The sequence below is a fragment of the Lingula anatina genome, chromosome 5 (genome assembly GCF_051362555.1).
Source record: "Lingula anatina isolate TDL-2025a chromosome 5, LinAna3.0, whole genome shotgun sequence".
Classification (NCBI taxonomy): Eukaryota; Metazoa; Brachiopoda; class Lingulata; order Lingulida; family Lingulidae; genus Lingula; species Lingula anatina.
Window position 1 is genome coordinate 23407796 of NC_141771.1, and position 25868 is coordinate 23433663.

General features: G+C 36.3%; 1 protein-coding gene across 3 annotated transcripts; it reads left to right on the forward strand.

Annotated features, from left to right (window-relative positions):
• Positions 1-894: 894 nt before the first annotated feature.
• LOC147761933 (kinesin-like protein KIFC3) lies at positions 895-25298 on the forward strand. Of its 3 annotated transcripts, none has more exons than XM_087012867.1 (8): positions 895-1190; positions 11975-12398; positions 13677-13791; positions 14143-14270; positions 17708-17838; positions 19059-19176; positions 22259-22388; positions 25103-25298. In XM_087012867.1, exons 2-8 carry the CDS (start codon positions 12384-12386, stop codon positions 25120-25122), a joined length of 657 nt encoding a protein of 218 aa, XP_086868993.1. In that variant the 5' UTR covers positions 895-1190; positions 11975-12383; the 3' UTR covers positions 25123-25298. The 3 variants fall into 3 exon arrangements, with proteins under 3 accessions (XP_086868993.1, XP_086868992.1, XP_086868994.1); XM_087012866.1 differs by lacking the exon at positions 895-1190 and adding an exon at positions 3486-4187; XM_087012868.1 differs by lacking the exon at positions 895-1190 and adding an exon at positions 11158-11718.
• Positions 25299-25868: the final 570 nt, after the last annotated feature.

Here is a 25868-nt window from a genome sequence, read left to right on the forward strand (position 1 = left end):
CAGGAATATTATTAAAGAAAATTTGAACGTCAGAGACCGCGACATAATCACTGACCCTTGCGGTTGGCTAAATGGAACCATCATCGACGCTTGTCATGATATAATTAAATATCAATTCCCGCTTCTAGAAGGACTCGAGTCATGTGCTCTGGCAGTACAGCTAGATTTCAAGCGTCACAAAAATCAATTCATCCAAATTATAAACCGAACACCAGACCGCGGTACACACTGGCTCACAGTATCAAACATTGGGTGTGCCCCAGATACAGTTAATATATGCGATTCCTCTTTCAGTGACATTCCAACTGTGGAACAAATGTGCATTGCGTCATTAATAGCACCATCGTCTGCAAGAACTCTACAAATTAACGTTTTGGACGTAACGCAACAAAACAACAACTATGATTGCGGTCTGTACGCAATAGCAAATATGGTTGCCTTGGCGCATGGTAAAGATCCCACAAACATGAAGTATGACAGTAAAAAACTGCGTTCACATTTATTTTTTTGTTTAGAAAGACGACATCTTTCTCTTTTTCCGATAACAAGCAGACGTAAAATTAAAAATCCTATCAAAAATTCGGTCGCGGTAAATTTATATTGTAATTGTAAATTACCAGATACACATACCCTCTATGTCATCTGTGACGGGTGCAATGAGGAATATCATCCTCAGTGTATAGGACGCAGTGACGAGGACGCATTGAATGAAGAACGAATGTATTGCACAGAATGCAGAAAAAGACAACAACAATAATAATAATAACTCAATATAACGCATTGAAACAAGAAATAATATATTGGCGTTCAAATTTTTCTTTAATTATATGCAGGAAAAGAAGACAACAACAACAATAATAATAACTCAATGTATTCATATTCGTCTTGTTTTTCTTTTACCACTAAATAAATAATATTTCCTCGTTCCACAATGTATTTGATACACGTTCCGCTTTTTACTGTATTCCGCATTTTAGTCTGTTCCGCTGTTCCGTTGTTCCGGTGTTCCGTCTTTTAGTTTCTGCCCGAGCGAACCGGTTTTGGACGTAAAGAAGATGATGTTTGTGGTACATGCGAAGGACCAGTTCAATCGTCGGAACAGAGTTTATTAGTGATTATTAGAGCGGAAATATAAACGTTGGACTCTGTGAAGCGTCACGGCCCAAACAGAGTCAAGATGGCAGCAGCAGGTAGGCCCTATCAGGGGGTGGAAACGCGCTACTTATATGGTTATGACGAGCCTAACCGTCAGCACCGGATATTAGTTTGTGACCTTGAGGGGCAATTAGGCTTGGTCTTTGCGGCACGCGCGAACAGTAGTCGATCTACCACACCTGGGTCTTTTGTGTTTGACAACTGTTCACTCGTCAACGAGGTGCTTGTTCTAGACTACAGACTGATATCTACTAGTACTACCAGTGGCTTCATTAGTAACGTTCCCACAATACATGGTTTACTGTCTGTGCGTACATACCCTGAATTCGGTTAGCCTCACTGACGTAACGAGAACAATGGACGTTTCTGACCCCTCTCTAGGATTACCCCTGGCCCTATATCACAGGCCACAGAATTTAATGGCTCATTCCCCTTGAAACCATCAATGTCGGTCTACGTAGATCGTTCGGTACTTTTGTAGTATACCCCCCCCCCCCCCACCCTGTAACTTTCTGTAACTTTCACTTTTCAAACAGTCTTTTACATTTTCTTGTTCATCTATGTCAAAGCTGTTGAAATAATTGCTTTTGTAATTACCTGTGGTCTTTTTATTAGTTTTAATCACATTTAATCCAGCCCATTGAAATACAATGTGAAAATCTACAATACACCCGCAGTCAATAACTTGCCGCGTTTTCGTTGGCTAACTCTAAGGTAATTTTATGTCTCCTCAAATCTGACGTTCCACTGTCATAATTAATTCATTATGGAAATTTAAAAAGAAGCTGGGTAATGAGGAACATGGACCCCTACAACCAGTTCATCTCTTCAGAACTCTTTTCCATGTGAAAAAGATCAGAAACGAAAGAAAGGATTATTTAATAGTTTTATATGGCAATCAATAGAAATAAAAGAATAACGGGGCATGTAAGAGTTCAAATTTATCTATATTTGTGTTTGAAAAATGAACTGAAAAAATTGACCTAAAAAGGACTAGACTTTTTCTCACCTGTTTCTTCTGTACACCATCTCGGCTCATAAAATTTCTATAACAATTATCTCGATTTTCTTGTGTTACACTCATACATGATTTGAAAATAGGATTTATGTCCAACAGAATGGTAAATTGTGTCCGATATTTAAGGCTGGCGATGTACTGTTTACAGCATCATCTCATAGCACTCAAAAATGTGACACGGGTGCAAACGGCTGAATTACGTTGTGAGTCTCAGCAACCACAATGAACAGGCTCTGCACCATATTTTGGTGATGATCCATTAATTCATTTATTAATTAATTGTTTAATAAGTTTATTTATTACTTAGCTATTAACAGATTTTGTTGAAATTTACAGGATAGGTCACAAATGGGCAAAGGAAGAAATGGTTGGATTTTGGTTGTGTTCCATTAATTAATTACTTGAAAATTAAATTTCCAGGATAGCTCACAAATGGACAATGGAAGAAGATTTTGGTAATGATCCATTTATTTATTATTTAATTAATAAATTAATCGATCATGGAACTCCGCAAGGACAAATAATTTAGTATTAATTAATTAAGAATACTGAATAATACTAAATTATGTCCTTGCGGAGGTTGCGCTCTCTGGTTTTCTTCTGCTCAGGTGCATATTTTAGTATTAATCAATTTATAATACTAATACTTAATTAATGATACTTTATAATACGCAATTATTTGTCCTTGCGGGGGTTGCGCTCTCTAGTTTTCTTGCACCGAGATGCATATTTTGGTGTTTGATTTTTTTCTTCCGATGTGTAGACATATCAAAGTTTGCACACAGTTTTACAGAGCGTTGTTTTCAGTCGTTAGCGTTTTTTTTTTTTTTTTTTTTTTTTTTTTTTTTTGTAATGTTTTAGCCATAAATAAAATCCTCATTTCAGTTACATCCACTGTTAGCTAGACGAAATGGTGACAGGGCATAGTCAAGCATTTTACACAAAACGCGACAAAACTGCATTCTCAGAGAAAGTAATTTGCAGAATCTTTTGTAAAAATATACTTGAGGTTGAGTACAAATTGTGTCAGTAAAATAACCATGCATCTTGTAATAGCCCTTAGCGCAGTTTGATTTTTCTTAGTATTAATATCGTGCAAATATTACACAAAAGGCGTGATATTTTTAAAATTTCTTTCATAAAACCTTCGTTTCTCTTCGCACTCCCCGCACTAGCAGGGCATGGATTTTAAACTTTTCTTGGATTGGCATGCGCACAAAAAGCTATATTTATCACTTTCTGTCTCCAGAGTTAAAAAAAAAGGAGAAATCGCGCTTATATTTTTAACTTCATTTTTTCCTTTTTTTTTTTTTCAAATGAACTTAAGCCTATATATATATTGAGTATCAGTAAATATGTATATAATATGTCTTTATTCAGGTGCGCAGCTTTTAAGTGTGTGTGTGCGTGTGTGTGTGTGTGTGTGTGTGTGTGTGTGAAGGGGAGGGGGCAAACCATGTGAGGGAATATAAGCGACGGAGGAGGGGGTCCGTTGGTCCCACTGCTTCCTACGCCTATATGTAGGCCCTAAACGTTACCACAAAGCCGCGTGCTAAGCGTACAATAACAATCACGAGCTTTGTTAAATATTAACACTTCTAAAAAATGCACTGACCGAATTACAGTGATAAATACGTCATATCGTCCGTTGTCTATTTGACTTTGCCAAATCTTTATCGGCCCCTTAACATCGTCTTACGCCCTCTTCCTAACTTTACTATCAGCGACAGCTCACGTAAACAACGAACCCGCCTGACTCTAGATCTGGTACGGTGTTGAGTTTAAAACGCTCTAGTCAAAGCAACAAGTCGCATTCATTGACAGCGCCCAACGTAAGCATGAAAAGAGCGGAGATCTGCGAGGCTTTAGCTCCTCTGAAGATTGTCGACTATCCTGAAGTTCCGCCCCCTCCCCCTAAAGGGGTTGTGGTTAAGGTGAGGGTCGGGACAAGGAGGGGTATGTAAATCTATTTCGAAGATCCGCGTTCATACTGCTTGGAGACAAAGGACAGATGGTGAGATATCTGTATGCATTTAGATCGTTTGCACGTGTGTGCGCGTGCGTGCGTGTTTTTGAGAGAGAGAGAGAGAGAGAGAGGGATTGAAACCATGACCACCTCAGTACAATTGCACATTCATCTGAACCTCTTATATTCTGAACTGAAGTGAACTAGCTTCAACTGATTATCAGTAAGCGATGGTGATAATATCCACAAGTCAAAATCTGGTCACAAGTCACTGGTGATTCTCTATTCTTGATATTATTAACCCAGATATACGAGTATGTCAACAGAAGTAGAGGTGTAACGAAACTGGGGGTCGTGCCATTGTCTCGTGTGCATATATAGCCTTAAACGGTATGACAGGAATGGCAGTCCGCTAGGAACCGTAGTCCGTTCGGCATTATTTAGTACAGGAGACTAACACTTACCTGTAGCAATCAACCGACTAATCATATTATTGGAACCTCGGACTTTCATTTCTCGGACTGCTATTCCTGTCACACCATGACCCTTTGGGAATGACATTAGTTCTTAAATTATGTCGCGTCCATAGGACATAATTACACCGTTTTGGTAACAGATTTATGCGACCGATTAATTCCTTTCTCTTTTGACTCGGTTTGAATAAAAATATGATATTTCGTGTTGTTTATTATGACGCCTTCCATAGACCTTTAATATTGTTGAGATGTTGCAGCTAATAACAATGTCCAAAATGTATGCAGGAACCAAACAAGATGTTTAACTACCAGTAGCTCCAAGTGTGAGTGGAGGATTAATTTTTACTTCTATGCAATGCAATGTGTCTCAAAATGCGTGTTGTTGTCGACACTGAATGTTGAAAAGGAAAAGCATCGAAAAACCCCCCAACCAAATTTCTATTTGGTGTTTTCACGTTTTTTTTTCTCCAGACCATAAATTTCAACTGAAATGGTTACTCCGCACGGCTAATTGTACCACCAGCGTAGGCGCTGGCGGTACACATGGTTTTAGTCCCGACCCGTATGTTCCGCCGGCTCCTGCGGCTCCGCCGGCTCCGCCGGCTCCTGCGGCTCCTGCGGCTCCGCCGCCAAGTCACCGTTACCGCTTCTCCTCCTAGACGGTAAGGGTCTCCATACCCATCTCTTGGATTTAGGTCACCTATAATCTCAACTCGTTCCACGTAAAATTTGGGCTTTGTCGGTATTGGGGTCTAGGTGTGGCGCTCATTGCAATGCACCCTTGTCCAAAAATGGCAAAATTAAATGCTAATTATCTCCCCTACGGAAGGAATTATGGGAAAATTTTCTACAGACAGCTTTCCAAAAGTCATATGTGTAGATTTCAAATATGCCCTTGGATTTGACCTTTGACCTTTATTTCAAGGTCAAACGGGCCAAAATTTTCAAAAAAACAAAATTTTTGCCGAAAAAAAAAATTTTTTGCGCTCTTATTCAGACACCACACAGACTTAACTAATAATATTAATGGAAAGTGTTACCCTTCGGGTCATCTTTCATCTCCGTGAATTTAGGGTCAATCGGTGCATTTTCACGGGAGTAGCGGCCATAAGATATCAAAACTGAAAACTGTCTCTAATTCGGGAACCGTTAATGCTAGACACCCATTCTTTTTTGCATTATGTAGAGCATGTAAAGCCCAACATTGGAAGTGGTCTCCATTTTTTTGTATTCCATACGGTTTTCGAGTTACGCTTTATCAAAAAGTACATATTGGTGGTGAAAGCAAAATGTGCAGGCTTGGCAAAGCAGACAACTTGTGGTCAAAAATGACATTATTTCATCAAATTTGAACATCTGGAACTTCAGAGCACCTCCCATTTCAAGAATTTTGACCAAAATGACCTTTTCTTTATTTTAATTAATTTTTTTCTGTAGGAAATTTATGGCACACTATGGTAACTCCAATATTATACCATTTAGTCCCTTATATCTCCAAAACTGGCAGAGATAGGTCCATAGTTTCTATTGAACTTGAATAGGAAGTCATATACTGGCAATCTAAACGTGACCTTAAAATTGACCTTTGACCTACTTTTCACCATGAACTGAACTTTGCAAATTTTGCTTCCCTTTTATCTCCAAAACTGGCAGAGATAGGTCCATAGTTACTATTGAAGTTGAATAGGAAGTCATATACTGGCAATCTACATGTGACCTTAAAATTGACCTTTGACCTACTTTTCACCATGAACTGAACTTTGCATATTTTGCTTCCCCTTTATCTCCAAAACTGACAGAAATAGGTTCATAGTTACTATTGAACTTGAATAGGAAGTTATATACTGGCAATCTAAGTGTGACCTTGAAATTGACCTTTGACCTACTTTTCACCATGAACTGAACTTTGCAAATTTTGCTTCCCTTTTATCTCCAAAACTGGCAGAGATAGGTCCATAGTCTCTATTGAAGTTGAATAGGAAGTCATATACTGGCAATCTACATGTGACCTTAAAATTGACCTTTGATCTACTTTTCACCATGAACTGAACTTTGCATATTTTGCTTCCCCTTTATCTCCAAAACTGACAGAGATAGGTTCATAGTTACTATTGAACTTGAATAGGAAGTTATATACTGGCAATCTAAGTGTGACCTTGAAATTGACCTTTGACCTACTTATTATCATGAACTGAACTCTGCTAATTTCTTTCTCTTTTAACTCCAAACCTGGCAGAGATAGGTCCATAGTTACTATTGAAGTTGAATAGGAAGTCTGGCAATTTACTGTGACCTTGGAATTGACCTTTGACCTACCTTATGATGAACTTAACTTTGATTGTACCATTTTTTTAGTTATATATATATATTTTGCATATTTTGAAAATTCTCTTCGATTGCATTTTTACAGCTTGTCAAGCACAAGACTAGTGGCTGTCTTCCTTTTTTTGTGTATGTGGGGGTCTATACGAATGTGCTTGCTCCAGCTGGTGGTACAATATTCGGAGGCGGTATCGCCTCTCTGATCCTCTAGTCTTATTCGGATATCAGAGTTGAAAGTGAATTTAACTTGTAATTTAAATTGATTACAATGCTGACCGGTCCTACTCTCTGACCACAGTGTCCGTTAGTAGTCTGTTACAAAATTATTGTATCTCCATTTCTTTAGTTTTGTATGCTGTACCTACTATATAAACATACTATCAGAATGTGATTCCGTCCTACCTTCTCCTCAATTTACAGGAGAGCATTAAATCACGGGGAATCTTTTAAAAAAAAGTGACTTTGTTATCTTGACTATGGAAGTAGATGAAATGTAACGTAACTATCCAATAAAATTTACATGTAATCACAAGTTGGACACCAACTCTTGGGTTTACAAATTATATCAGCAGATCAAAGATCTTACACGATTCTTACTCATTATTACTTTATTTACGTAGGCTACTTAGAATGGATGAGAACCTTATATGATAGGGAGGAAACATTGTGGTTCATTCTCAGCTGTTAATTAAAAATTTAAATAGTAAAAAGTATTTCTTATGTATTGATATAAGTTTTTTATGATAAAAACGAATTAATTATAAAATATACTTCATTATAATACATCCGTGTTCACTACTGTGAACTGGTAAACAATAAACTGTACATGTAGTAATGTAGTACTTACATCTAGATTTAAGTGACATTTGGTGAATGAATTGGTAAGTCATTCGATGCACACTTAAATCGGGCATAAGTAAGCACTGCACCTGTGCTATATTTGTTATATTTTGCGTTTTACAGCTATTCACACAAATATCACACTTACTCCACGGGGACTCACTCTGAATGAAAAAACACCTTGTGTCTGTACAGATGTGTCTGTACATATAGCCGTCATCTGCGTCTGTCGTCGCAGTTGCCGTCGTTGCCATCGTCGCCGTCGCCGTGCACTTTTACCGATAACACGATAAGTGGAAAACTGTTTTTTCTTTTTGTTTGAAACTTACAGAACTGATGAATATTCATATGCAGCACCGATAACACGATAAGTGGAAAATCATTTTACCTTTTGGCTTGAAACTTACAGAACTGATGCATATACATAATACGGAGGTCAAGTTCGAAAATCAGCGTGATTGGGTCATTTTTAGTGAATTTAGGCTATTTTTTCTCTTTTTTCAGCATATGTGCAGCACCGATAACACGATAAGTGGAAAACCATTTTACCTTTTGGCTTGAAACTTACAGAACTGATAAATATTTATAATACGCAGGTCAAGTTCGAAAATCAGCACGATCGGGTCACTTATAGGGAATTTATGCTGTTTTTTCACTTTTTTAAGTATATATGCAACACTGATAACACAATATAAGAAAAACAGATTGGCCAATTGTCATTATACTCACAGTAGGGGCCAATCTTACTAAAACGCAGGTTGAGTTTGAAAATCAGCATAATCAGTTCATTATTTTAGAAGTTATGCTGTTTTTTCACATTTCCTCACATTCAATTCTTAGGCATGTTAGCAGTCTCATTATTGAACTAATAAGATACGTAAAAGTGTTTGTTTGACATTTCCTGCATCTTTACAACATTGTTAGTTGATTTTTTAAAAATGATGGTAAACTTGTTATCATGTATTGTGTAATAAAGTGTCAAAAATGGAAATAAACTCATATCATTGCAGTTTGTCAGATGCATTCATCCACTATGTTCAGAATCTCAGAATGGAGGAAGTTGGACATTTAACACTGTTCTATTGATACTTTTCCCATCTCATCAATTTTCTTCATTGGTCATATAAAAATGGCAGTAAACTGTTTATTTTATTTTATGTTAAAAAAGTGTTAAAAATGGAAATAAACCCATTTCAGAACAGTGCTGTCTTGTTTACATTTTGGTATTTTCAATATGTGACTTTGAAGTTCCATGGGCCTGAAGACTTTTGCTTGTCACATTTTCTGAATAACCATGATACTAATATTTTATAATTAAAAATTGATGGTCATTATGCTGTAAAACATTATGTAATATTCCATCAAAATTTGAAGAAACCCCTATTTTTGGCACTGCTCCCATGATGACCATTTTAGGAAAATCATGTCACTTACTGTTCTCATACTTACAGGAAAGAAACATGGGACTAAAATACAGCTTCAGTAGGCAATGCAGTCTGTTTGGTAAATTGTTCTGGCAATTAAACAGTTTTTTGTGAAAATTTAATTTTTCACATATTGGCATTTCCAAGGTGTGACTTAGAACCTCCACGGGCTTGAAGACCCATGCTAGTCACATTTTGTGAAAATCCATGACACTTATATTTTATTATTAAAAATCAATGGTCATTATGCTGTAAAGCATTATGTAATGTTGCATCAAAATAGAAGTAAGCGTGAAATTGATATTCAGTTTCATAAATGCTCAAATTACGATAGCACATACAGTATATCCTACGGGAAGTGAATATCGCTTGGATAAAGTTGTAACTAGGCAGTGCTTTTAATAGACACGAGAAGCAGAAGAACTTCTACAGTATTAAGTGGAGGACTTCAGATCTTGATAATAATGATGAAATTTTGTGAATTTTCTTACGCTCTCGAATAAACCATACTTCTTTGTCCTGGTTTATTCTGTGAAATCTGGGCATATTGGCGATCGTTTTAAATGAGAAACTAAGTATTGTCAGTGAAAGTAAGGCACCATTGATATGACTTTTTCACCGGGGCACGTTCGGCCCCGGGGCACGTTCGGCTTTTACTCGTATTTTCCACAATTAACACTTTTGGTCCAGCATCGACCCCTTTACGTGTCACTTGATCTATTTAGCGGATTCTACGAAAATAAGGCTTCTGTGGTACACTCCGTTCAGAAGGTATGGTGGAAAAACTTATTTTTCACGAGGAGTTGTTATCTAGTTTTTAAAAATTTTTCCTTAACGTGGGGTTATTTCAAACAACTAGTGTATGTTAAAATGTTCTTTGTGATTAAAGTTGATGTTATGCGTTTGAACGCTCTGTTGTTTCAAATGTTAGAATGTTTTCCCGTTGGATTAAATGTGGGGTTTCAATACTGACGTAGTTCAGTTCCTTCATGTTCTGTTATTGATATACTGTTACAAGTCATTTAGTAGATTTGTGGAATAATTTTTTCGCCCCCCCCCCCCCCCCCCCCCCCCCCCCATCATCAGCAACTGCTGTGCATCAGTCAAAGATGTGCAAAAGAAACAAGGGAGATATTATATACCGACTAATTTATGCCGGTATAAAGTTTCAAACAATCTGCTTTAATTTTGAGTGCCCGTACAATGTTCTGCTGTGCTAGTATATGTTGTATAATCCAATCATTCCTCTGTCACAAAACTACCAAGGTCTTCTAAGTATTGTGGCATACATAACAAATTAAGCATCCAGTTTGGTAGTTGCTATGGATTATTAATATGATGTGGAATTCGATATTGTCATCAAATGCCATTTTGACACAGTTAAATCCATTCCTGATACCCTTACTGAGGTTAGGAATGCTTTAGTGCTGTATTGAATGCAGTTTTAATTTGTTGTTTGATGGTCTAGTATGTTATGAACAATACTACCACCCCTCCAATCAAAAAAGGGATATGTGAATGAATGAATGAAAATGTGAAATGAGTTAATAGATAAATACATGAATAAATTACTGTTAAAATGAATTTAGTTTGTCACTAATGAAAATGGGTCAGTTTTTGTCTAAAAGTTTGGACCAGTTTTTGAGCATAAGTTATTTTTATGAAACATGCCCCTGATGTACTTTTAATAAGAAAAGCTCTCCCAGTCAATTGATTTGTCATCATGACTAATTGGATTGGAGATTGATTAAGCATTATGCTGATTGCTTCTGTACTAGAAAGTACCAGGTAAATGCATGCATTAATAGATACTTCCATCATTTCCACTTTCAATTGGCTGCATTGGTAGAGCCATTAAAAAGGGTTTAGAATTTAGGGTTATAATTAACGAAAGGCATGCCATTTACATGTTGGACCTTAATATAGGAAGAGCAATTTTCCTAAATATGTCAAGTTTTTTTCCCTTGATATGCCTTTTCCTTAAAAACCATTGAGAAAATTAGATCTGCTAGTCTGTTTTTAAATAGAAGTAAAAAATACACCAAAGCTTGTAAAATAAGTTTTAGCTCCTAACCCCCAACTTGTACATCCGATGTAAAATTTTTCATTTTGTGAATTGACATGAAGGAGAGAGCCTGTTTATCAGTCTATGTGCTTTGGTCACATGTACTAGAAGCTGGCCATGGAGTGTGTTTGCTCAGGTAATACAGGTGAACTCTGTTGTAATGTAAGCGGAACAAAGGGCACGTACCCTCCACTGCACGGAGGGCCATTGTGATGGACAAATCAACAGGAAAATCCTAAGAAAATAAAGGAGTAATAGATGTAGGTGGGGTGACTGTGTGCAATACATAGGTTGTACATGCTGTCATTTCTTCACATTTTTAGCTGTCTGAGATCACAAAGTTGAGGTCTTATTGACGAGAACTTTGACTCGACTCTCAGCTTGATATTTTTTCATGGCATTAATTGTTTATATTATTTGAGAATTCCCAATTGGTCTATTTGGGTGTACAGGTGGGATAAGGTTGATTCAGAATCTAATACTTATACTGACTTTAAATAGTGTGGTTTGTGAAATGAAGATTTTAAATTAAAATGAAAAATCCAGGTTAATAATATATGTACAAGTGCAGGTATTGTATACCAGGATGAGTCACCCAGTAATAATAACAACACAAACATCCCAGCTCCCATGCTGGCTGTGCCTTTATTATACCCAGCCTCTGATATTATCACCTAATTTAAAATGACATTTTTTTCTACCTTCCAGAGAGAAATTCACTGTGGGTCATTAGCCGTCTGTCCACTTCACAAAGGTGGGCCCTTGAAAATCTTGAATATTTGTGAAGAACTTACAAAGAAGCACAAACAAGTGGAAAGACTAATTATATAGAGCAGGTTGTAGGGACTTTGTACAAGCTGGTGAACCTTTGGGACTTGGAGAAAATGTTGAGTATTTGAGACTTGTTACAGTTGAAGCAGAATGTAGATGGAGTCTCCATGGAACTGTGGGTGGAGTTGTGAAGGCTTAGGTGAACAGCTGAGCTGTTGACTGTCTAAAAAACTACAGCAGAGAAGGAGAAGTGAGGTTGCCACAGCCAACATCTTCACTGAGGAAGTTTAAGTTTAGGCAACAAAACTAAGAAGACAGGGCGTACCAAGTGGTCACCCCCTCTCATATGATGGGATTGAAGGTAAAATAGTACTTTGTCTCTCTCCCTCTCTCTGTCTCTCTCTCTCTCCACACCCACACATTAAGTCAACATCACATTTAAGTAAGTGTTTACATAAATGCCAACATTTTCATTATTTTACAGGCACCTTGCATGTTATTCTCATTATTACAACAGGCTTTGCACTTAACATGTGTCACCTTGGTACATATTAACACAGTGATCGTTTGTATGTAGTCTACCTGCACTCATCTGTTTGTTCTGCCAGTTCCTGCTACGTACATGATAAACCTGGTATTTGACCAGTGTTATCTGTGCTAAAGTAATTACTCACTAATCTTTCTGCTTTAATCTTCAAACTGGGGGTAATTTACACATGAATTTTTGATAATGAATCCCAGACTGTGTCACAGTAACATAAGGCATCATTTTTGAGTGATTTTTTATGTTCTCGACAATAACCGCAGAGTGCAGAATGTTGTTTGCCACTCTCAGTATACATTTTAGTGCCTGTTTGATACTGGAATTATTACTCTGAATTGGCTTTAATTATTCTACTTGTCAATTATTTTTTCAAGACCAGTCATTTTGAGACACTGACAAAAACCTTTCTTTAACCCAGCTCAGTTTCAGAGTTTTTTTATCCCTTAATTAATACTCAGGTATATAAATGTCAAAACTGTTTTGTTTGAAAATATATCACAGTATTTGTTCAAATTTATACATGGTTTTGTCTCACACCTGCAGTCAAATAGACTTACCAGAATTATTTCCCTAAAGTGCCACAAGTAATTAGATATGACTTAAGATTATTATTGAAATATTTGCAGGCATTTGCATCTTACCTTGGCTTAAGGTTATTCTAAAATATTTCTAAAGTTAATCCCTGCTAAAGTCCTAATTTATTTAGTGAAATGTCAGTAAATTGGTCAGAGTGACTTGGAGAAATAGTTGAGAAATGTAGCAGTTACTGTGTTCAAAACATCTCAGTGCCCTGAATTATTGAATATGCTTCATTCTTGGCCAAAAAAAAAAAAAAAAAAAAGAAAAAAAGGAGTAAATATCTCATTGAACATGAAGATTTGTGCAAGTACTATTGCTATTGAACTGGGAGATTTGATTTTATAGTTAACTGTAGTATATTTTATTGGTTGATGATAAAAAAGTAAAAAGAATAATTACAACATTTTCATTAAATACTATGGTTTCCAATGAATATGGTAAATATGCCAGGAAGGCGCAACAAATAGATAAGTGTCTGTCAGCTTTAATTTTTTTTCATCTTCTTCTCTCTCACAGCACAGGGAGCCAGTGTTCAAGACACCTATGACTTTCAGTCCTCGTTTGGTAGGAGAGCAGGCAAGACCATCCCCATCCAGAGTTGATGTGTGGAGGGAACAGCTAGGCTTAGATGGTAAGGAAAGGCTAAATAAACCTGTACATGTACTGTTATGTCCTTAAAAAGCTTATAATGTTACTTTTGTTCGAGAAAAAATTGATCTTGATAGTCTAACATTGAAATAGAACCACATATGTTTTATCACAAATTTCACTGTTTGGAAATTTGTCAATATTTGGGGTTCATATCTTATCAGAGGAGTATAAAAAGTTGTAAAAAGTTCAGTTTATCAGTGTGATTTATGCTTTTGGTATGGCTTTATTTTTTCTACTTATTTATCATTTGAAAATACACAATTTATATTTGAATAATTTGATAAAAATGCTATTATATTGCTGACATTGTATTTCTCTGTTCTGTGCCCAGATGACCCGTATGGATGTAATGGTCAGCCGGACATGCCCAGCTCTGATGAAGAAGAACTAGAGCAGTATCAGCCACAGGGTGAGCAAGTCCACTCAGCCATCTGGGGCTGGTTTTACTGGAAGTCTAAAGTAAGTTTTGGGGCTTACATCTTTGCCTGATAGAGGACTAAATTTTTTTTAATAGTATCAGAGATCTGAATGTCCTTTGTCTGTATATCAAGTTTATTGTACCACCAGCGTAGGCGCTGGCGGTACACATGGTTTTAGTCCCGACCCGCATGTTCCACTGGCTCCGTTGGCTCCGCCGGCTCCTCTGGCTCCGTCGCCATCTCACCATTACCGCTGCTCCTCCTAGACGGTAAGGGCCTCCGTACCCATCTCTTGGATTTAGGTCACCTATAATCTCAACTCGTTCCACGTAAAATTTGGGCTTTGTCGGTGCTGGGGTCTAGGTGTGGCACTCATTACAATACACCCTTGTCCAAAAATGGCAAAATTACATGCTAATTATCTCCCCTACGGAAGGAATTATGGGAAACATTTCTACAGACAGCTTTCCAAAAGTCATATGTGTAGATTTCAAATATGCCCTTGGATTTGACCTTTGACCTTTATTTCAAGGTCAAACGGGCCAAAATTTTCAAAAAACAAAATTTTTGCCGAAAAAAAAATTATTTGCGGTCTTATTCAGACACCACTCAGACTTAACTACTTATATTAATGGAAAGTGTTACCCTTCGGGTCATCTTTCATCTCCATGAATTTGGGGTCAATCGGTGCATTTTCACGGGAGTAGCGGCCATAAGATATCGAAACTGAAAACTGTCTCTAATTCGGGAACCGTTAATGCTAGACATCCATTCTTTTTTGCATTTTGTAGAGCATGTGAAGCCCAACACTGAAAGTGGTCTCCGTTTTTTTTGTATTCCATACGGTTTTCGAGTTACGCTGTATCAAAAAGTACATATTGGTGGTGAAAGCAAAATGAGCAGTACGGTAATGGATAATAAATTTTGAACTCCGGAAAAATAAAACATAAGGCTTGGCAAAGCAGACAACTTGTGGTCAAAAATGACATTATTTCATCAAATTTGAACATCTGGAACTTCAGAGCACCTCCCATTTCAAGAATTTTGACCAAAATGACCTTTTCTTTATTTTAATTAATTTTTTCTGTAGGAAATTTATGGCACATTATGGTAACTCCAAAATTATAACATTTAGTCCCTTATATCTCCAAAACTGGCAGAGATAGGTCCATAGTTACTATTGAAGTTGAATAGGAAGTCATATACTGGCAATCTGAATGTGACCTTAAAATTGACCTTTGACCTACTTTTCACCATGAACTGAACTTTGCAAATTTTGCTTCCTTTTTATCTCCAAAACTGGCAGAGATAGGTCCATAGTTTCTATTGAACTTGAATAGGAAGTCATATACTGGCAATCTTAACGTGACCTTAAAATTGGCCTTTGACCTACTTTTCACCATGAACTGAACTTTGCAAATTTTGCTTCCCTTTTATCTCCAAAACTGGCAGAGATAGGTCCATAGTTTCTATTGAAGTTGAATAGGAAGTCATATACTGGCAATCTAAATGTGACCTTAAAATTAACCTTTGACCTACTTTTCACCATGAACTGAACTTTGCAAATTTTGCTTCCTTTTTATCTCCAAAACTGGCAGAGATAGGTCCATAGTCTCTATTGAAGTTGAATAGGAAGTCATATACTGGCAATCTACATGTGACCTTAAAATTGACCTTTGACCTACTTTTCACCATGAACTGAACTTTGCAAATTTTGAGTCCCTTTTATCTCCAAAACTGGCAGAGATAGGTCCATAGTCTCTATTGAAGTTGAATAGGAAGTCATATACTGGCAATCTAAATGTGACCTTAAAATTGACCTTTGACCTACTTTTCACCATGAACTGAACTTTGCAAATTTTGCTTCCCTTTTATCTCCAAAGTTACGCTGTATCAAAAAGTACATATTGGTGGTGAAAGCAAAATGTGCAGTACAGTAATGGATAATAAATTTTGTACATAAGGCTTGGCAAAGCAGACAACTTGTGGTCAAAAATGACATTATTTCATCAAATTTGAACATCTGGAACTTCAGAGCACCTCCCATTTCAAGAATTTTGACCAAAACGACCTTTTCTTTATTTTAATTAATTTTTTCTGTAGGAAATTTATGGCACATTATGGTAACTCCAAAATTATAACATTTAGTCCCTTATATCTCCAAAACTGGCAGAGATAGGTCCATAGTTACTATTGAAGTTGAATAGGAAGTCATATACTGGCAATCTAAATGTGACCTTAAAATTGACTTTTGACCTACTTTTCACCATGAACTGAACTTTGCAAATTTTGCTTCCTTTTTATCTCCAAAACTGGCAGAGATAGGTCCATAGTCTCTATTGAAGTTGAATAGGAAGTCATATACTGGCAATCTATATGTGACCTTAAAATTGACCTTTGACCTACTTTTCACCATGGACCGAACTTTGCAAATTTTGAGTCCCTTTTATCTCCAAAACTGGCAGAGATAGGTCCATAGTCTCTATTGAAGTTGAATAGGAAGTCATATACTGGCAATCTAAAAGTGACCTTAAAATTGACCTTTGACCTACTTTTCACCATGAACTGAACTTTGCATATTTTGCTTCCCCTTTATCTCCAAAACTGGCAGAGATAGGTCCATAGTTACTATTAAACGTGAATAGGAAGTCATATACTGGCAATCTAAGTGTGACCTTGAAATTGACCTTTGACCTACTTATTATCATGAACTGAACTCTGCTAATTTCTTTCTCTTTTATCTCCAAACCTGGCAGAGGTAGGCCCATAGTTACTATTGAAGTTGAATAGGAAGTCATATACTGGCAATTTACTGTGACCTTGGAATTGACCTTTGACCTACCTTACGATGAACTTAACTTTGACTGTACCATTTTTAGTTATATATATTTTTTTTGCATATTTTGAAAATTCTTGTTGATTGCATTTTTACAGCTTGTCAAGCACAAGACTGGTGGCTGTGTTCCTTATTTTGTATATGTGGGGGTCTATACAAATGCGCTTGCTCCAGCTGGTGGTACAATATTCGGAGGCGGTATCGCCTCTCTGATCCTTTAGTTTTTTTTTTTTTTATTTATTGATTTTACAAGTGTCACCACTGTCTCATTATCAGTTGTCACAATTGCCCTCCTTCATTGCGACATTATGTCTCTGTCACTGTCACAAACTCTTCATTGTGCCAGAAATGTTTGTCATTTTGTGATTGTCTTCATTGTGCAACATTGTCCACATTGTGTCATAATTTCCACATTGTTTCATTATGTTCTCATTATGTCACATTGTCTTCATTGTGTAATATTGTCCTCATTGTGTCATATTGCCCTCAATTTGTCACACTGGCCTCATGTCACATTGTCCTTATGTCACATTGTCCCCATTGTGTCACTGTGTCCACATTGTGTCACACTGACCTCATTGTGTCACACTGTCATCATTATGTCACATTGTCCTCATTGTGTCATATTGCCCTCCTTCCAGGGACCCAATGAGGACCCAGGTATCAACCAGAGAGGACTGATGGAGCTGTTCAGGGAGACTGCTGACAGGGCTCTGGAGTGGCAGTATGACATCACAGTCAGTATAATGGAGATCTACAATGAAATGATCAGGTAAAGTGTGACATCACAGTCATTGTGATGGAGATCTACAATGAAATGATCAGGTAAAGTGTGACATCACAGTCAGTGTGATGGAGATCTTCAATGAAATGATCAGGTAAAGTGTGACATCACAGTCAGTGTGATGGAGATCTACAATGAAATGATCAGTTAAAGTGTGACATCACATGATGGAGATCTACAATGAAATGATCAGGTAATGTGTGACATCACAGTCAGTGTGATGGAGATCTACAATTGATCAGGTAAAGTTGTGATGTCACAGTCAGTGTGATGGAGATGTACAATGAAATGATCTGGTAATGTGTGACATCACAGTCAGTGTGATGGAGATCTACAATGAAATGATCAGATAATGTGTGACATCACAGTCAGTGTGATGGAGATCTACAATTGATCAGGTAAAGTTGTGATGTCACAGTCAGTGTGATGGAGATGTACAATGAAATGATCAGTTAAAGTGTGACATCACAGTCAGTGTGATGGAGATCTACAATGAAATGATCAGGTAAAGTGTGACATCACAGTCAGTGTGATGGAGATCTACAATGAAATGATCAGGTAAAGTGTGACATCACAGTCAGTGTGATGGAGATCTACAATGAAATGATCAGGTAAAGTGTGACGTCACAGTCAGTGTGATGGAGATCTACAATGAAATGATCAGGTAAAGTTGTGATGTCACAGTCAGTGTGATGGAGATCTACAATGAAATGATCTGGTAATGTGTGACATCACAGTCAGTGTGATGGAGATCTACAATTGATCAGGTAAAGTGTGATGTCACAGTCAGTGTGATGGAGATCTACAGTAGCACTACTATTTTCTGGTAATTGACTGATAAATTATGCGTTGGAGTATAGTAAAAAACATTGGAATTTTCAAAATTGGTCTGGATTTATCTGGAATTTAGCAGTAAGATTTATTTCATTGATCATATATGTCATCTAGCTCCTTAAATATGATACTTTACATAGGCACGACTCTAGAACAATATCAGTAATTAAATATATTATATAAAGTCCATGTTAAATATTTATATAAATTAAAAAGTATATATAATTAATGTGATATAAATATGAATTTTATTAAATATCAGATACTTGTTGAGTTCTTAGCCCATCTATGAAACAGATGTAAAGACGATCAGTCCCAAATCTGGTAGATAACAGTATAACATACAATATGATTTTAATGTTATCAATCCCCAGAGACCTTTTGAGTTCTGACCCCAGCTACAAGATGGAGGTGAAGATGAGCCCCGAGGGGGGTCTGTATGTCCCAGGGCTGACCACCATCAGGGTCCAGTCTGTGGAGGATATTAATGAGGTGAGGACATCGACTAAGTTACCATGCCAACATGATATAAGGTGCTTTGGTCACACATTTATGGAATTGCAATCTAGTCCGGTGGCTTAAGGAAAAAATCGTGACACGGCGGATAAAAGCACTAAATTTTGCATGTGGGTACCTTTTCACATACTAAATCAAATTAGAGCCGTAGCCCACGGAAAAAAATTACCGTTTGGCCAAAAAATCCAAAATGGCCGCCAATTTATGGAATTCTATAGAAATGTGTACATACCTATGTTGATTTTTATCAAATAAATTATTTCTCAGAGTTTTCCACACCCTTATTACTCATTTTATTCATATATGTCAGATAGCAAACAAGTTCCCTTGGACTTTTTGAAAAAATCCAAGATGGCTGACATATGCCATAGAAACAGCCATAGGAATACTAGTGCACAACTAATACTAGCTAGAAAGATACGTTATCCACTATCAAATTAAATCTGTTTCTCAGATTTTTGTTACCCACATAATATGTTTGTGGTGAGTAACTACGAAGTGTTCTTGGGCATTTTGGAAAATCCAAGATGGCTGCCATGTGCCACAGGAATTCTAGTATACGGGGGAATTCAGCTAATGGCAAATGGGAAGATTAATTTTCCACTATCAAATTAAGTTTGTTTCTGGGTGTTTTCCACATCCTTTCCACCCACACAATATGTATGTGGTGAGTAACTAACATGTATTCCTGGGCAATTTGAGAAAATCCAAGATGGCCGCCACATGTCATAGGAATACTTCTAGTATTACTAAGGGTTGGAACTAATGCCAACTAATTCACTATCAAATTCAGTTTTTTTTTAGTGTTTTACACATAATTATTACACTGTGATACATATCTAGCAGGTAATAAATGTGCATGTTTGATCATTATGAGAAAATCAAAGATGGCCGTCATTTGCCGTAGGAATACTGCTGGAATTACAACTGCACATCCATGGCTTTTCACCCTGGTAGTAGATGAAAAGTAGTAGATGTGTTTGCTTATCAAGTTTTGCCCATCCTTATTAGTCCTATGATATATATCTGGTGGGTAAATAATGTACATCCTTGGGCATTCTGAGAAAATCCAAGATAGATACAATTTGACATAGGAATACAAATGGGTGGATCAATTGCTGCTAGAGAGGCATATGGTTTATTATACAATCACACTACCATGGGTTTGTTTTAAAAAAAATTTATGTTTTTCATTCCATTTATTATTACTCCTATGATGTATACCTGCTCTGTAGCATGTGCGTATCTTTGAGTATTCTGGAAAAAATTCAAGATGTCTGTCTTTTGTCATTAGAATATTCGAATACATAATAAAATAATGCCAGAGATACACTGAGTACAATTTAAATGCAGTTAACTTTAGATCGTTTTTAAATGTTTTTCATATCCTATCTATCCTTATGAAAGACTCTGTGTGCGTAGAAAGTGTATGTATCCTTGAGTATTATTCGAAGAAAACCCAAGTTAGCTGCCAGTTGTCATAGGAATATATCATTCAAATGCAAATAGGTGTCAATTAATGGAACAGTTCAGACATTGATTCCAACATGAAATAAAGCCGTTTGATGTTCAAACATGCTGACATCCTTATTAACCTTACTCTATATAAATCTGGTGTGTAGCAAGTGTGCATCTTACAGATTTGAGAAAATTCAAGATTGCTGCAATTCACAATAGGAATAGTACATTCAACTACTGCCAGAGAGACATTGGGTTCAATGTAAAATTAATTTTGTTTCTCGGTATTTCCCACATTCTTTTTGAACTTTGAGATATCTATCTGGTGGGTAACAAGTGTGTACCCTTAAGTATTTTGACAAAATATCATGATTACCCTCATTTGCCTTAGAAGTGCCTATAAAATCTAATGCACCAGTTTTCCTATGGGGAAAAGAAGGCCATCTTGTATTTCCCCAAAATGATAAAATATGGACATTAATTACCTAACAGATATGTATCATGAAATAATAATACTAAAAAAAAAACAGAATAAAAACTGAATTCAGCTTCATTGTATATGTAAGCCTATCTCCCGCAGGTATTAACTGAACCCCACCTTCTATGGCTAATGGCAGCCATTTTGTTTTGTTTTCTTTTCAAAAAGGATACACATAACATTTTCATCATATATATATTATGTGAATAAAAAAGATGTGGAAAATACTCAGAATCAAACCTAACTTATCAATTAATATTATATCTCCATGGCAGAAGAAGCCCTATGTGTATACTAGTATTCCTTTGATATGGCGGCCATCTTGGATTTTTCTCGAAATGCCTGAGAATTAAGGTTAGTCACTCACCACAAATATATCATTTGTGTAATAAGAAACAATTAGATAGTGGGCAATGCATCTTCCTTGTTGGCATTAGTTAGTTGAAAACCCATGAACATGATCTAGTATTCCTATGCCATATGGCGGCCATCTTGGATATTTCAAAAAGTCCATGGACACTTGTTTGCTATCTGACACATATGCATAATATGGGTAACAAGGATGTGGAAAACATTGAGAAAATACTTAATATGATAAAAATCAACATAGGTATGTGTATATTTCTACAGAATTTCACAAATTGGCGGCCATTTTGGATTTTTGGACAAACGGTACATTTTTTCCGTGGGCTACGGCTCTAATTTGATTTAGTATGTTAAAAGGTACCCACATGCAAAATTTGGTGCTTTTATCCGCCGTGTCACGATTTGGCAATTTTTTTGCCCTAAGCAACCGGACTAATCTGTACAAACATAAGCACGTGCTCGTCCATATATTTTGGTATATTGTCCTTCTGGCTGAAAAGACTAAAATTTATTGGCATGCACATGTAGACAGATGGACAGCACGCACACGTGCACACACACTCGCATGCACTGTTTTAAATGAAATGTGTGCATGGATTGGAAAAGTTGGTTATCGATCTTTAAAAGCATCAAAATGACAATTAAAAATGTGTATATTATAGTATTTCACACCAGTACTTTGCCATCTTCATCAATAGCAGACAGCCTGTTGTTTTAAAAGACTTCCTGTGAGAGTGTATATCTTGTTCCTTTCAGACCTTTGCCCTAGGACACAGGAACAGAGCGACAGCATGCACGAACATGAATGAGCACTCCTCCCGCTCGCATGCTCTGCTCTGTGTGAACGTGATTGGGAGGAACAAAACTACTGGAGCCAAGACTGTGGGTGAGTAGAAATGGTAAAATCAATAAAAATAGATAAAACAATTCTTTATTTCAGATACACAGCTCTGTTTTTTTTATGTACAGACACAGATGTGTCTGTACATATTCCCATCACCTGCGTCTGTCGTCGCCAGCGCCGTGCACTTTCCTTGTAGACACGATAAGTGGAAGGCAGTTTTACTTTTTGGCTTTATATTTACAGAGCTAATGAATATTCATAAAACGCAGGTCAAGTTCGAAAATCAGCATGATCGGGTCATTATTGTAGAAGTTATGCTGTTTTTTCACTTTTCAGCATATATGCAACACTGTAAACACATTTCAAGGAAAACCGATAGGCCTGTTGTCATGAAACTTACAGGTGTAATCGATCTTACTAAAATGCAGGTCAAGTTAAAAAAATTGGCATGATCGGGCCACAATTTTAGTAGTTATGCTCTTTTTTTTTTTAACTTTTCAGCATATATGCAACACTGTAAACACAATATAAGAAAAACAGATAGGCCAATTGTCATTAAACTCACAGGAGTGGTCAATCCTGTTAAAACGCAGGTTGAGTTAAAAAAATCAGCATAAACGGGCCATTATTTTAGAAGTTATGCTGTTTTTTCACATTTCCTCAGATTCAATTCTTAGGCATGTTAACAGTTTCATTATTTAATTAATAAGATATGTAAAAGTGTTTGTTTGACATTTCCTGCATCTTTACAACATTGTTAGTTGATTTTGTAAAAATGATGGTAAACTTGTTGTCGTGTATTATGTAATAAAGTTTCAAAAATGGAAATAAACTCATATCATTGCAGTTTGTCAGATTCAATCATTCACTATGTTCAGAATCTCAGAATGGAAGAAATTGGACATTTAACACTGCTCTATTGATATTTTTCCCATCTCATCAATTTTCTTAGTTGATCATATAAAAACGGTAGTAAACTGTTAATTTTGTTTTATGTTAGAAATTGTTAAAACTGGAAAAAAAAAAACATTTCAGAACATTGCTGTCTTGTTTACATTTTGGCATTTTCAAGTTGTGACTTTGAAGTTCCATCAGCCTGAAGACCTTTGCTAGTCACATTTTCTGAATATCCATAATACTAATATTTTATTATTAAAATTGATGATCATTATGCTGTTAAACATTATGTAATATTGCATCAAAATTTGAAAAAAAAACTATTTTGGGCACTGCTCCCATGATGACCATTTAAGAAAAAACATGTCACTTACTGTTCTCAAACTTATAGGAAAGAAACATGGGACTAAAATACAGCTTCAGTAGGCAATGCAGTCTGTCTGGTAATTCTTACTGCCAGTTAAACGTTTTTTTTTTTTTTTTTTCTTTTGTGAAAATTTAATTTTTCACATATTTTCAAGGTGTGACTTTGAAGTTCCACGGGCTTGAAGACCCATGCTAGTCACATTTTCTGAAAATCCATGATACGTATATTTTATTATTAAAAATTAACAGTCATTATGCTGTTAACCATTATGTAATATGGCATCAGAATAGAAGAAAACACAATTTTGGGTGCTGCTGCCATGATGACCATTATGGGAAAACCATGTTACTTATGATTGCCAAACTTTCAAAAAAGAAATACAGGAGTAAAATGCAGCCTGAGTTGGAAAAACAGTCTAATTGGCTTCTTTTTCTGGAAGTTATACATTTTCAAAGTGTGAACTTGTTACACATTTTACTTACATTGGTATTACCTGTTGAGCATAATTAAAATTTGATGTTGAATTTGCAGTTTAACATAATGTACTTTTGCATCAGAATTGACAGTAGCCTATTTTGTGCATAGTTATTTCCTGTTTTTTGTCTGTACATTTGACAGCTTTGCTGCCTTGTTTTAAAATTAGATTGCAAATTACCTGAGCTTATAAATGGTATAAATTACACATTGCTAAAAGAGAGATTTGAAAGGGATGTCATATATGCGACCTGTGATCAGGCTGGTCACAGTTTTGCCAGCACTGCAGCTAGACAGTGGTTACTGTGGCACCCCTGGCGCATTGTGATATGTATACCTATTATAGATTGCATTAATTCTGAAAAAATAATTTGATATTTCTCCTTATAGTTATTATGACTTTCTGAACACAAATATGCCCTTTTTTAGGAAACTCTGCTTCTCTCTCTCCCTCCCCTCTATCTCCCTCTCTCTCTCTCTCTCTCTCTCTCTCTCTCTCTCCATAGAAATTGGAATATTCCAAGTGCATTATGTCTGATATTCCCATCATGATATGCATATTATAATATTTAAAATGCCTGATTGCCAATATTGTAACTTATCATACTCGTTATATAATAAATAATAATAACAATAATGTTCATTTGCAACCAAAATACCAGTAGTCAGATTGTAAAACTATTAATTGTTATATTCACTTGATAAGAATAAGATAAATAAAATTGTTAATTGTTTTTAAAAAGTGCTTAGGTGAAATAAAACATTTATTATTTATTTAACTATATTTATTGATGGTAAAATGGTAGGTCTATGTAAACTTTATCTTCTCCGGGGCCCTCATGAGGCTAGTAAAAGTACACAAATAAAACCTCCATTAAATTAGTGAAAAATATAAAGTATTGTATTGACTAATAAATCATACATTGTCCAAATTGTTTCCATTGTCTAAAGACAGTAAATATACATCACCTTATATTACCTGTATCACCTGTTGATGATGGCATACCTTTTGCTTCAGGAATACCTGTGGTATGCTAGGAAAAAGCAGAGCTGTAACACTATGAACACTGCTAAAATAAGCAATGTTACCAACTCGTCAGACCCACGGTGGGTGAACTGCCGCGTCTTTGTCGGCAACCTTAACACATTTCAGTTGAAGAAGGAAGATGTGGAGAATATATTTGCCTGCTATGGGCCAGTGGCTGGGATCTCCATGCATAAGGGGTATGCCTTTGTACAGTATTACAACGAGTTTGACGCTCGGAATTCGGTACACGGAGAGGACGGGATGATATACGCCAGCCAGACTTTAGGTGAGCTAAGTTGCCTTGGTTACATGCTTTTCTGCATACTGTCTGTGGTCAAATGTTATTTAACTTGGATTTAAATTTTATTTTAATGGCACATAAGGCATTCCAAGTTTTAGTGTTTTGTGCAACTATAGGTTTTTTAAAACCCATACCCATACTTAAGATCCAATGTTTTATTTGACAGATATAAACCTTTTCTCAGAACCAAAGCAACATAAAAGAGGTGCTAAGCGACCACATAATGCAGGGCCTTCTGGAAATAACTGGTAGGTGGTGCCACTGGAGATATTTAAAGAAATTTTATAGGCTTAACAAATTTCTGTATTTTGATGCATGTAAGTATTGTAAAGCTTTGCTGTAATTATTTTTGATTATATTTTTAAACTAAAGTTGAAGTGTAGGGAGCAGATATTTTCATTGCTGGGAATCAAATGTTAGACCTCCTAATGTCTTAAAAAGGATAATGGTCAGTGT